This window comes from Lutra lutra, chromosome 3, assembly GCF_902655055.1.
Source record: "Lutra lutra chromosome 3, mLutLut1.2, whole genome shotgun sequence".
In the NCBI taxonomy this organism is placed as follows: Eukaryota; Metazoa; Chordata; class Mammalia; order Carnivora; family Mustelidae; genus Lutra; species Lutra lutra.
The window spans coordinates 3940244-3954122 of NC_062280.1; the positions used below are offsets into that span (position 1 = coordinate 3940244).

A 13879-nucleotide genomic window follows, 5' to 3' on the forward strand; every position below is an offset into this window, starting at 1 on the left:
AAATTCTACATTTATTTGTGCTCACACAAATTCCTACACAGCAAATGCAGCTGAGCTTCTAGAAATGAACTCTTGACTTACCAGTGGCCGCTCAAATTTCAGTTGCATTTATTTCACAGAGAGATAGAAAGTTGAAATAGAAATGATTCCCCTCTTTTAAAATATTTCATTGAGCCAGAAAAAGCTTTCTCTGCTCCTTGAAAGGAGGTTAGATTGAATATGTTCGGTTGTCGATGAACTATCCTGAAATCTATTCAATTATGTAGCCTCAGGTCGTTTTTCAGAGTGGAAACTGGAACACTGATTTTTCTAATAAAATTTTAGTGCCTGCCAAGCAATATTTTAATTCTACCTGTAGTAGAACCCGTACCAGCATATTAAGTACAGAAACTAAAATGGTCATGTCTGAAATAGGGGCAAGTAAAAACGGGGTAAGATGTTCGCCTTGAAATTAACGGTCGCTACAGGGAATGCACTGCATGAACTACATGAAGCAAGAAGCCCGGCTTCGAAAGCTTGGGAACGGAAGCGCGGCCAACAGTGTGGTACTCTTCCCAGAAACACCGCGGTTTATCGTTTAGCTTAAATAGGCCTGAATGAATCCAAGAGCTTGATTCTTTTCAGTGGGAGCAGATATAGGAAAAGAACAGTGGGCAAGGCCAAGTTAACGTTCTTCACTAACCTTTCTCTTGAAGTCGAGGCTGTTAAGCATTTCTTGCAGAGTTAAAACTTCCTGATTCATGAGGGCGTTGTTCTTGTCCCCCTGGTCTGTGAAGGAAAAGAGATGAGATTTTGAGCCCTCTCCAAGGTGAAGTTCTCTGCCCAAAAGCCAAGACTCCTGCAATCCCCATCCTTAAGTCCCACGATATGAGAGACGAAATGTGGCCCTTGTGGAAGAGCCTGGAACATGTCCCTCTTTACTCATCTGCCAGGAGGATCACCTCCAAGCAAGCCAGGGAGGATATCTCTATCTTACAGACCTTGACAGAAGACCAGTCTTCACACCATGCTCCTGTTTGGGGTAGGGAGAGGGCTAAAAAGTTTTTTGAAATGCATTCCTTTTTAGATACCTCTACATGGACAATAACCCTAGCTAGTTGGGCTACGTGGGAAACGGGCCTTCTTTGTGCCCATCATTAAATCATATTTGATTCCTCCGGATCCCTTTACCTACTGTTCCCGCTCTACTTTTTCACCAGGAATTATGAAAAGCTGCCTGGAAGGGTTGCAGTTGTATCCATTTACTCTCATGAACTAATAAAGACTCAATCTTTTGCTCCCCCCTTTTTTCTTTTGCAGCGTGAGCTTGCCTCACAGTAACACTAGAAGCAGGAAAGAATTGCAAAGACTCACAAAACCCCCGATGGTTTACCCTCTTAAATGGGAGATGCCGACTGACAAAACCCCCGATGGTTTACCCTCTTCAATGGGAGATGCCGACTGACAAAACCCCCGATGGTTTACCCTCTTCAATGGGAGATGCCGACTGACAAAACCCCCGATGGTTTACCCTCTTCAATGGGAGATGCCGACTGACAAAACCCCCGATGGTTTACCCTCTTCAATGGGAGATGCCGACTGACAAAACCCCCGATGGTTTACCCTCTTCAATGGGAGATGCCGACTGACAAAACCCCCGATGGTTTACCCTCTTCAATGGGAGATGCCGACTGACAAAACCCCCGATGGTTTACCCTCTTCAATGGGAGATGCCGACTGACAAAACCCCCGATGGTTTACCCTCTTCAATGGGAGATGCCGACTGACAAAACCCCCGATGGTTTACCCTCTTCAATGGGAGATGCCGACTGACAAAACCCCCGATGGTTTACCCTCTTCAATGGGAGATGCCGACTGACAAAACCCCCGATGGTTTACCCTCTTCAATGGGAGATGCCGACTGACAAAACCCCCGATGGTTTACCCTCTTAAATGGGAGATGTCGGCAAAACCCCCGATGGTTTACCCTCTTCAATGGGAGATGCCGACTGACAAAACCCCCGATGGTTTACCCTCTTCAATGGGAGATGCCGACTGACAAAACCCCCGATGGTTTACCCTCTTCAATGGGAGATGCCGACTGACAAAACCCCCGATGGTTTACCCTCTTCAATGGGAGATGCCGACTGACAAAACCCCCGATGGTTTACCCTCTTCAATGGGAGATGCCGACTGACAAAACCCCCGATGGTTTACCCTCTTCAATGGGAGATGCCGACTGACAAAACCCCCGATGGTTTACCCTCTTCAATGGGAGATGCCGACTGACAAAACCCCCGATGGTTTACCCTCTTCAATGGGAGATGCCGACTGACAAAACCCCCGATGGTTTACCCTCTTCAATGGGAGATGCCGACTGACAAAACCCCCGATGGTTTACCCTCTTCAATGGGAGATGCCGACTGACAAAACCCCCGATGGTTTACCCTCTTCAATGGGAGATGCCGACTGACAAAACCCCCGATGGTTTACCCTCTTCAATGGGAGATGCCGACTGACAAAACCCCCGATGGTTTACCCTCTTCAATGGGAGATGCCGACTGACAAAACCCCCGATGGTTTACCCTCTTCAATGGGAGATGCCGACTGACAAAACCCCCGATGGTTTACCCTCTTCAATGGGAGATGCCGACTGACAAAACCCCCGATGGTTTACCCTCTTCAATGGGAGATGCCGACTGACAAAACCCCCGATGGTTTACCCTCTTCAATGGGAGATGCCGACTGACAAAACCCCCGATGGTTTACCCTCTTCAATGGGAGATGTCGACTGACAAAACCCCCGATGGTTTACCCTCTTCAATGGGAGATGTCGACTGACAAAACCCCCGATGGTTTACCCTCTTAAATGGGAGATGTCGACTGACAAAACCCCCAATGGTTTACCCTCTTAAATGGGAGATGTGGAATGAACGTTGTGTATTTTTTTTTTTAAGAATTTATTCATTTGACAGAGAGAGGTCACAAGTAGGCAGAGAGGCAGGCCGAGAGAGAGAGGGGAAGCAGGCTCCCCGCTGAGCAGAGAGCCTGATGCGGGGCTCAATCCCAGGACCCTGGGATCATGACCTGAGTCGAAGGCAGAGGCTTTAACCCACTGAGCCACCCAGGTGCCCCTATTAATTCTTATTATTAAGGATTATTATTTATTGGAGAGAGAGAGCATGGGAAGGGAGAGAGGGGAGGGGAGAGGGACAAGCTGACTCTGCTCTGAGTGCTGAGCCCAATGGGGGGCTCAGTCTCATGACCCCGAGATCATGATCTAAGCCAAAATCAAGAGTTGGTCACTTAACTGACTGAGCCACCCAGGTGTTCCACAACTATGAACATTTTAAATATCATTTCACGGGAGTCAGTACATCCTGAAGATGCCAGGAGAGCACATCACCCCTCACCTACGCCAAGCAAGATTCCTAGCCTAATATCCTTCCTTTTAAATCTGAGGTGGATGTTAAGCACTTGGTCACAATCATCCACACTTCCTTCTAGGTAAATATTAAGCTAACATTTCAGTAGTTAAAGATGCTTCTGAAAATAAAATATTTCTATCCCAATTGTTTTTAAAAATTATTTTAAAATAAGTTTAAAATTACAAAAGAGTTGCAAAAAGAGTAGAGTTCCCATCTGCCCTTTATCTGGCTTCTTCTAGTATCTTACATAAGCATAGTGCAATTATTGTACCCAGCAAATGAGCACTGGTACAATCCTATTAGCTAATCTCGATCTAATTGGAATTTCTCTGTCCCACGAATGGCAACACACTTCAAAAGATCAATCCTGTTACTTATAAATTTTAGACCTTGTAAATATTCTCATTCTTTCTTTCCATTTCTTCTCCTTTTCTTCCCATTAAAAAAAAAAAATTTACTTGTAAATGAACTCAATGTCTAATCACAAAGATATAGTCAATCAATTGCAGTTTCCTTACATTTTGACATTTATACAATTACTGAAGTTATATCTTTGGAGATTTTTTATGATATGAGAAAATACTTATAAAACTTAAGAATGCAATACACAAAACTATGTAAAGGATTATTTCAGGTTTTTTTTTGTAAATAAATAGGTATATATGTATTTAAATGTATAGGAAAAAGGATGGAAGGAGATATACTAACATTTTGACTGTTTCTCAGCAGATAGTGGAATTTTTAATGATTTTTTATTTTGTTTTATAATTCCCTTTTCTTTTTTCCAAATTTCCTATAGTGAATCACATTTCTACTTATAATTTTTAAAATCTTATTTAAAAGCAGTGTAGAGCTTGAACTCATGAACTGAGATCAAGAGTTGTGGGCTCTATCGACTGAGCCAGCCAGATGATCTTAAAAATTATATTTAAAAAATCCATGTAAGTATGATGTTAGTAATTTCCCGATTATACTAGACAACTATCATTACTTTTCTTAGTTGTGATAATGATATTTTGATTCTACAGGAGAATGTTTTTAGTTTTTGGAGATGTGTCCCCAAGTAGGAATGATTTCTCATGAGCTTTACAATTTATTTTGAATTGGTTGATAAAAAAACATACATTTATATGGGGAGAAAAGGAGGAAGCAAAACATTCCTCCCCTGCACTCTCTCTTCAGGACGAAAGCAAGAGCACTTCCCTCAGGGAAACAGATCAATTTATCAACTTGGTCAGTATGAAGGGAAATCCCAGTCATGTCGTCTTTATGTCCTAAGTGGAATTAAAAACGAAGTAAAGACTTACCCATTGTCTGAATTGTTTTGTACCTGTAGTCAAATTCATCCTGCAGGTCTTCTAAGTACTTGGTGTCTTGTTCTGTCATCTTTTTACAAAAGAAAACACACTCACTCTGTTGTTCTAATTAAGCGCGTCAGCAAAACATCATCATCAGTCTTTCAAAGGACACGGTTTGGTGCTTCTGGCCTCCAGTCATGGGCTGGCCCAAGCTTGCAGAGCCCACATTTCTAAAGGCTAATGGCCATGAAGGCTGAATAGCACCGAAGAACAAGAACTAGGCTAAATCTGCTTTTCCATTTGCTCTTCCTGATCATTTGGTAATCTTGCAGCATCTTGCCTGTTATTTCTTATTTAGTTCCAAATGATGTTACAAATGTCTTTTTTGGCTGGAGACTATGGATACCTTTTCCCTTTTAGTTCCATACAACTCTGCATGAATGTACCAATTATCTTTTCACTTAAAGTCCCTATTCTAATCTGCTGTGGTTTATGGCAATTCAGTCTACATTTTTATCCCTTCTCTGCTTCTTAGAGAAATATCTATGCTTCCTCTATATGTCCTATTTGTTTTTATTTTGAGATTTCACTTTGCTCTTCTCTCCAAACCTGGTGATGGCTCTCTGCTCATAACAGGTACTACGTGCCAAGATCTGGGCTAACGGCTTATCTTAGACTATCCCATGCAGTCCTTCCCAGCAATCCTGTGATGGTGGTCATCTTCACGTTTACAGATGAAGACGCAGAGATTTACAGTGTAAAGGTTTAGAGGCTTGGAGCTTGGTGGGTAGGCCCAGTCTCTAGTCAACTGAAGCTGAAAAGCTTCCCCCCAAGAAATCTTTTCTAATATGAACACAGTGCATGAGAGAGGGTTATTTTATTATCAGATTGTCCTGTGATTTCTGTAAGAGCTAACTTTGGGCACAGTTAGATGTCTGGGGGCCACAGTTAACCTTGCTAGGTTTCTGTGAGATCACTCACCTGTACACTATTTTTAATGGCAGCCACTTTGTGTTCCACATTCCTCTGCCTTTCTGAAACTGAAGAACTTTGTAAGGATTTCTCCAGAGGACCCTGGGGAAAGAATGCTTTGAAATTTCAGTGATGTTAATAAAACAAGCTTATGATAAATGTAGTATATATGGTACACTTTGAACTGAGGCTTGGAGTTATAGGGTATAGAATACTATACAACCATTAAAAAGAATACTTTAGAAAAAATATTTAATGACATTTAAAGTAGCATTAAGTTGTTAAGAAATAGAGCAAGGTATAAAAACACCATACATTTATGAGCCCTCTTCCTTACAGATATATATATATATATATACACATATGGGTATATGCATAGACATGTAAACTCAAGTACATATGATTGGAAGAACACACACACCAAAACATTATCAATAGGTAAGTGAAATTGCAGATGATTTTATGGCTTAAACTTTCCTAATTTTCTATAACAGACCTTTGTTACTTTTGAAATTCCCTAAAATGAATACATGTAATTTAAAAATGAGTATAGTGAAGCTACATTAAATTGGACTTAAATCCAGAATTAGGGATGTTGACTCTGCTGGGATGAGATTTACTTCTACACTGGAACAAAGGTTGTTCACTAAAGAATATCTAAAAATATTAGCCAAGTCAAATAGAAAGGCTAACCAACCTTTCCATGCACCATTTCTTGGCCATTCAAATAATCTAACATTGAGTGTTCCTTAGATATAGAGACACTGATGTGCTCCTTAGATATCAAGCCACATAGATACCGAAATGAGAGAATGTCGGCAACCCCTTTGCCTTAGAGTTGGGTGAAGAGATATGGTTTAGAAAGCCTGATGACTTGACTAAGCAAATCAGGGGTGCAACCTCAAGCAGAACCAATGTGCTTGGCTACCAGTCAAGTGTTCTTCCAACTACACCACATTCTTCAGATAGGAAAAATATATATATGCTCCCATATATTTGTATATTGGCTTGAGGTTTTAAAATTTACACACCAGTGCTTCTCTCGTGGTAGTATGTTGTACTGGCAGATTGTATGTAGTTTCTAATTTGACTGATACCTGATATTTGAAGACAACCCCCCACACACACACACTAAATTGACTGGGGAAAAGAGGGATATAGAAAAGGATAGCTGAGAATATATATGAGAAATCATATGTTAGTAGTAATAGCATCTTAATTTTTACCCAAAATGTACTGAATCAAACTAAATTTACTGTAGAAGCACTATACCTTACATTTTAAATTAAAAATATCCTTTATCTAAAAAATAAGAACAAATTATTAAAATTCCATATTTCTCCAAAAACAGCCATAATGTGAAAATAGCTAAGTCTAAATATTTTAACAGCTCAAAAAAAGATAATTTTCTGGGACCTTTAAAAATAAATATAGTATTGATATACATATATGATTTACTAAGTTATGGAGAACATCATCTAGAAATTGATTATTTACATACTCTTCCTTTTTATAAGGACTAACTGAAAAAGTATTCCCAAGGACTTAGTTGATTCCCTCTATTAGTCTTACTTTGATGGGGGCTCTGAATTCACTGAGGATAGTATGACAAAATATAATCTAAAAAGGGCAGGGCCAAGTACATTGAAACAATCAACAAGCAAGTATTTATAGAATTTCTATCAGATAAAATTTTGTGTGTATAGTTTCAGGGTGGTGGGGAGTAGGAAGTCCAGAGCCATAGAAGGGTTTTTTTTGTTTGTTTGTTTTTAAGTTTTATTTATTTATTTATTTATTTGACAGATCACAAGTAGGCAGGGAGGCAGGCAGAGAGAGACAGGAGGAGGAGGCAGGCTCCCTGCTGAGCAGAGAGCCCGATGCGGGACTCGATCCCAGGACCCTGAGATCATGACCTGAGCCGAAGGCAGAGGCTTTAATCACTGAGCCACCCAGGCGCCCGCCATAGAAGGTTTTGACTAAGATCAGTCCCTGAGGATAATCACGCTGAGGGAAGCAAAGTCCACGTGGAGCTGGGACTCCAGCCAGGGGGCAGCGAACTTCATTCCTCAACTGGTACTGTAAGGCCACGGACCAGAGTGTAACCAGCAGAAACAGAAAAGAATGTATAGATAGGATTCCAGAAACAAACTCCAGAAAGCCTTGCTAATTATCTGAGTATGAAGGCAGAGAAAAGGAATTACTCAAAGACCTGGATTCCAAGTGTACTGGAGGATAGTGGCAACATTAATATAGGTAACGGCTGGGAAGAAGATAAGAATTTGTTTCAGAAAAATTGAGTTCAAGGAGATAACAAGACCACAAGTTCAGAAAATATTACCTGAACGGGCATATTGGCTGCAGCTAATATTCTCCTCTCTTCCCTTAAACAGTGTGAAATAACCACAGCTACGTGCATTGGATTGCCATGAAATTTCCCCTAGAAAAAAGTGAGCAAAAACAAACACAAAAGCTTAAATATAAACGTCATATGAAAACATCACTACTCATAAAGAAAAAATAATCCCTCAAAAAATATGTGAAATTATTTGGGATTTGTTTCAACAATGTCTTCTAAAGCCACAGAAACCTGGATTGTGAAACTCCTGCGGAGTAAATTAAAAATAATTCTTGAACACCTCTGTAGAAAAGGCCCTGAACACACACTCGGGAGGATCCATTTATTTTAGGCTTAGGATAGGTTTTAGGTAAAAGAGTTACTTCTTTGTAAAGTATTAGGAACCAGGGTGGTCCCAGCTGTTCACTTATTAACTCTGTACTTGATGGTATACTTAAAGCATTCTTTTGGTCCCTGTTTGGTGTTGCTTATGTCGACTAGCTTATAACTATACGAATTTACTAGAGCGAGGCTACACACATTTCAGCAACAATATTTTTCTCACATCTAAGCATATACATTTTTTATTACCCATGCAAATGGCGCAGACATTGGAAACTGGCAGCCTGCGGGTTTAATTTAGGCGCTAGTTGTGCTGTGTAAGTCACATATTGTAATCCCTTCAGGAGGAGCAGGTACTGCCCATAGCTGCCATCGTGTCCAGCACTGAAAACCTCAGGCACTAATTTACCTCACCTGCCAAGACCCTGTAGTGTTTCAGTTGTCTTGGTTTATAGAGCTAATCCCAACACCACCATCCTTTTAGTCAGTAGTGTTAAATGTCTTTGTTAATTGAGCCTTTCCAAGCCGGAGTAAACAGGAAGCTTAGTAAGTGTAGACAAACACATTTATTTAGTTTCCCTCCCCTCTCCTATCCTCTTCTCTCTGAAAGACATGCTAATAACTATGAAATGGTCAAAGGGGTCAGTAAGAGAAACAATAAAATAACGACCCATAAAGCGGAAAATTAACAATGAATCGAAAGGAGGAGTATATACAGATTGACAAACTAAAGGGTCTTTCAAGGGAAGAAATGAGGTTGTAAACATTTTTATGACGTTCTGTTAATGTTCTGTTAATAAATAAATAACGTTCTGTTAATAAAACTGCTGCCACAATTTTATTCGAGGATGCACATTACTTAGGACTTCTATTCGTAAAACGAGGGAATCAACACCAAGTTTCTTCCATAGTCTACAGCCTTCAAAACTCTATTTTCCCTCTTAAATCAGAAAGCTCCAAAAAATAAAATTGAATTGACAGAAGCTCATAAGGTACAGAAATTAAAATGATCCTTTTTATTAAGCAGAGATACCAAATTTCCCATTTCTGCATGCTGACAATTTCAGATTCTCTCTGGTTAGGATTTGTTCCTGCTGTTAATTTTCCTAGCTACTGATGTTTTCCATATACCTTCTATTCAACTTCCCAAGAAAAATGAAGTCTTCTCATTTTGCCCTTATTTTGTAAATATTCCATTGTTAAAAATAAACAGTTTCTTCTGGGGCTCCTTTGGAGGCTCTGTTCCTTGTGTAAATTTGAAAACTCCTCTTCCCTCCCGTCCAAGATCTGGAGTTCGTCTAAGACCCCAAGAATCACCATTATTTGTCCTTGTTTTTCTCACCATTGTAGGAGCTTTTCCATGATCATTCAGATACCATCTTTCTATAGTTCTCAGCTCCGTTGTGCACATTTTCATTTTCCTTTTCTACTTGCACTGTTTACCTTCCCTTTCAGATTCAGCTTCCCCTCATGTCTTAGAAGGTTAAACTATTCATTTTTCTCCCTTGTCCAGAGCACACAGCACCATCGTGTTCATCTAGGCTATCTTTTTACCTTTTTTGCGCATTTTCCCTAACTTAGTCCCTCCCTTAAATGTATGAGACAAAAACTGCTTACAGAAAATTGATCCTTATATTCAAAACCAAATTAGTGCTTTTTATTTTTGTAAATATCAAAGATGTACTCATGTTCACCTTTCAATTATCACGTATATGAACCTCAAAAAAAAAAAGCTGCCAAAACCAAAACCAAACCTAAACAAAACAAAACAAAACAAAACACCCCTGAGTGTGAGTTGGTAGGAGGCGAGAACACCCGAGAGAGGAAAACTGTACATTTTCTGTTGTGTGTCTGTCTTGTCTCATGTATGTGTAGTGCTTATATCTTCTGCCCTGTGGCTTGTCTTTTCCCAAACAGCAATGAGTAGAAGTTTCTATTTTAGTGAAGTCAAATTTATTAGTTCTTCCCTTTATGTTATGGTTAGTGCTTTTTTTTTTTTTTTTTTTTTTTTTTTTTTGGTTAGTGCTTTTTATGACTTACAAAATCTTTCCCTAACCTGCAGTCATAGAGGTTTGTGTTTTTTTTCCTGCTAAGTCTTTATAGTGATGTCTTTCGCTGTACCTCACGTGGAGCTTGGGAATAATGAGTGGTCCTTTTCACATTTTCTGTATGGGTACACAGCTCTGACGATATTTATTGAACATTCTGTTTTTTCATCAGGCTCTGTTGGGCCACTTCTTTCATAAGTCAAGGTCCACATGTGGATGGGTTTGCTTCTGGACTCCATTCCATCTTAGAATTCTATCTCTGTTTTGTCAACAGCTTATTTTAATTACTAGACCTTTATAATAAATTTTGATGTCAACTAGAATAAATTTCTTTGCATTTCCACATAAACTTGAAGACAAGCTTGTCAGCCTACACACGTCTATAACTATGCTGAGAATCTGAATGGCACGCTGTCTTTAGATACGTTTGGGGGACTTGGCATGTTTATAATTGCATTTTAATCCATTTATTGGGGTCTTCTCTAATGTCTCTCTATTAAGCATTATAATTACCTATGGGGATCTTACACATTTTTTGTTAGGTTTATTTCCATATAATTGGTATTTTGACAACAGAATAAATAGTGTCTTTCTTTCTTAATTGTTTTTGCTGGCATGTAGAAATATATTTGACACCCATATATTGATTTTGAAACTAGAAAATTTGCTAAACTCTTACTGACTCTAATGTGTTTTTAATATCTCTTAACAATTCTAACAATTTATCTGTAGACTCTCTTGAATTTTCTACATACACAAATCATATCTTGTGTGCATATTGGTAACATTTTCTCCCTTATCTAACATCTAATTTCATCAGAGTTTTAAATTCATCCTGTCTTATTTAGAAATGTAATGGTTAATTTCCAAACATAGGGGTTTTCTACTTCTCTGGTTTTTTGACCAATTTTTTAAAAATGATTTTATTTATTTATTTTATTTTAGAGAGAGAGAGAGAGAGAGAGAGTGCTTGAGTGGGGCATTATGGGCAGAGGGAGAGGGAGAGAGAGAATCTTAAGCAGGCTCCATGCCCAGCACGGAGCCTGATGTAGGGCTCCATCTTAACGACCCTGAGACCATGACCTGAGCCAATACCAGAATCAGGTGCTTAGCCGACTGAGCCACCCAGACCCCCCTTAACCAATGTTTTTTAATAGATTTAAACATTCTCATCAGAATAGATGTTCTGAGTGAGTTCAACCACTGAGACTTGCTCTGTGGCCCAGGTTCCAGACCTTTCATAAGCTCATGGAGAACGCAAAGTTGAAAGAGGTATATTGAAATCTATTCCGTGGATTTTTCTCCTTGTGGTGCTGTCACACACAGACTTATATATTGCTAGTGAGTCAAACTTTCCATTTCCATGAACTGAACTTTAATGATGCTCTTAGCTTTGAAGCAAAAATATAAACTATGACATAATGCCTTTTATCACTTGGAATTTTTATCTTATACTTACTGAAAGGGTGGGATTTATTTCTATGGAGATATAAAATTTAAAATCACATAGCAGTACTATGCATATATAAAAAGGGTAAATACCTGTGAAGTAAATTGGTTAATGTATTCTTGAAACTCCTGCACATACTTAGAATTCAAATTTTCTGAAACTCTTTTCCAATTAGACTCATTGGAATTCATATTTTTCCATAAAATAATGTCTTCTGGGACATCAAGAATGTCAATGAGCTAGTATTTCTTTGAAGTGTGCAGATCTACTGTCTCCATCCTGTAAGTTTTGATATTGTCACTTTCTTGATCTTACCAGAAGTTCTTAATAGAAAATTCTCAGGCAAGAACCAGGAGTCACACTCCTTCTGCAAGTGGTCCTCAAATGGTTTGCTGACAGAAACATGGAGGGACTGTACTGGCCTAGTCATGTCATCATGATTAACAACCATATCACTATGCATTTAGAAGAAATTATTATTTAATGGCTCAGAGACAAGTCCATAAAGTCACTGAGGACTAGAAAATATGGTAGGTTCTAGATGTCTCTTCCAAAAGCCTTCTAACCAGTCCTCTATCCACTCAAACATTATCCATACCCTTTTGGTCCACTCCCAATAATATCCTTGAAGAAGTTCTTCTTCTTGGACATTGCTTAAATTAAATTAAATATGGCAGTAACTTCAGCAATTGGCAGGTATAAGATTTCAGTGACACAGTGCTTGTCATAAATCCAACTCATACTCTTAATCCCTTTAAAGATCTGTTTGCATCGACAGTGTAATTCTAAGTCTCCTCAAAGAAAGCAAATTCTCATCTCAGGCATCGCTTCTTTGATTGAACACATATTGAACTTTTTCGGCAATGGCGTCATGCTGGACGTCAAGTGCATTCTGTTCCAAGTCAGCAGGAAATTTCTGATAAATGGATATCATACCTCTTCAAGATAATTCCTTGCCATGCATGATTCATTTACTCTAGCTTCCTGCCACACTGAGATTTCGTTCACCTATTGTGAGGAATTTGGCAATTTCTCTTGCCACTGTTGCTTTGTGTGTGATAGGCAATCCTTCTGCATGAATCTCACTAATAAAATATTACACAACTTCTGCCCATGTGCATCTTTCTTCCTTTCTTACATCCTATAAAGCACTTTACTGTTATTTTCCATGAAAATATGGAATTTAGGATCATCTATCCAGTGACAAATAATTTGCTTAACAAATATCAAATTTATACCCTGCTGATCTGTTCCCACCCCGTTCTGCATACATGATAGCTGTTTGTTTCAATCCTAAAGCACTATTATATTGACAACACTTTAAACAGCAATTAAACTCAACATATGCTACGCCAACAGTGCACATCATTCAACTGAAGTGACAACAACATGAAGAGCTGTGACCCAATTTCACATCATAGGCAATGACAATGACATCGTGTTTGCCACAATAAGAGATGCTATTGATTATACGATGCAATTTCACCTCAGAGATTAAAATGCTGACAAAAAGGTGTCTTAGAATTAATAAATATGCTGTTTTGTTCTTGCTGCTGCTTTATGCTGAATTCTTTGGCTTTCCTTCAAATTCCTCTTCTCCTGCCCTTCCATCTAATTTCTAATTTTGACTCATCACTAAAGAGGGACAAGTTCATCTGCTTTTTTTCACCCAAATGGTCCAAGGAGTACCAGAATCAGAGGTAAAGGAATGAGAAGTCTTGCTCAAAAGAATCTCCTCCATCCAGGCAGCACAGAATCAGAATTCCCAACTAGACACTCACTCCTTTGAGTTCTTTCTCCAAGGATCCCCTTTAAAATGCAAACACATGAGGAAGCATTAACACTATATTTAATTAATTTCCTCTGCATTGTGCAAGAATGACCGGATGTTGTTTCCTGGCCGCAGTGACTTGGCAACTGCAGGATGAGAGCAATAGGTCCCTGGACAGATATAGGGAGAAGGTTCAGGGTAGGCTTGAATGAGAGAGACAGTAGTAATCAGTGGGATTCTAAAGAAACATGTAACC

At 39.1% G+C, this 13879-nt stretch overlaps 1 protein-coding gene across 1 annotated transcript in view; it reads right to left on the reverse strand.

Annotated features, from left to right (window-relative positions):
• STAT4 (signal transducer and activator of transcription 4) overlaps nucleotides 1–13879 on the reverse strand; it is a 91733-nt gene that overhangs the window by 30709 nt on the left and 47145 nt on the right. Inside the window, exons 4-7 of the mRNA XM_047722414.1 lie at nucleotides 8016–8114; nucleotides 5687–5779; nucleotides 4715–4793; nucleotides 683–768 (exon numbers count right to left, since the gene is read on the reverse strand). Of these exons, the coding sequence (XP_047578370.1) occupies nucleotides 683–768; nucleotides 4715–4793; nucleotides 5687–5779; nucleotides 8016–8114 (357 nt within the window). The remainder of the gene's footprint in view (nucleotides 1–682; nucleotides 769–4714; nucleotides 4794–5686; nucleotides 5780–8015; nucleotides 8115–13879) is intronic.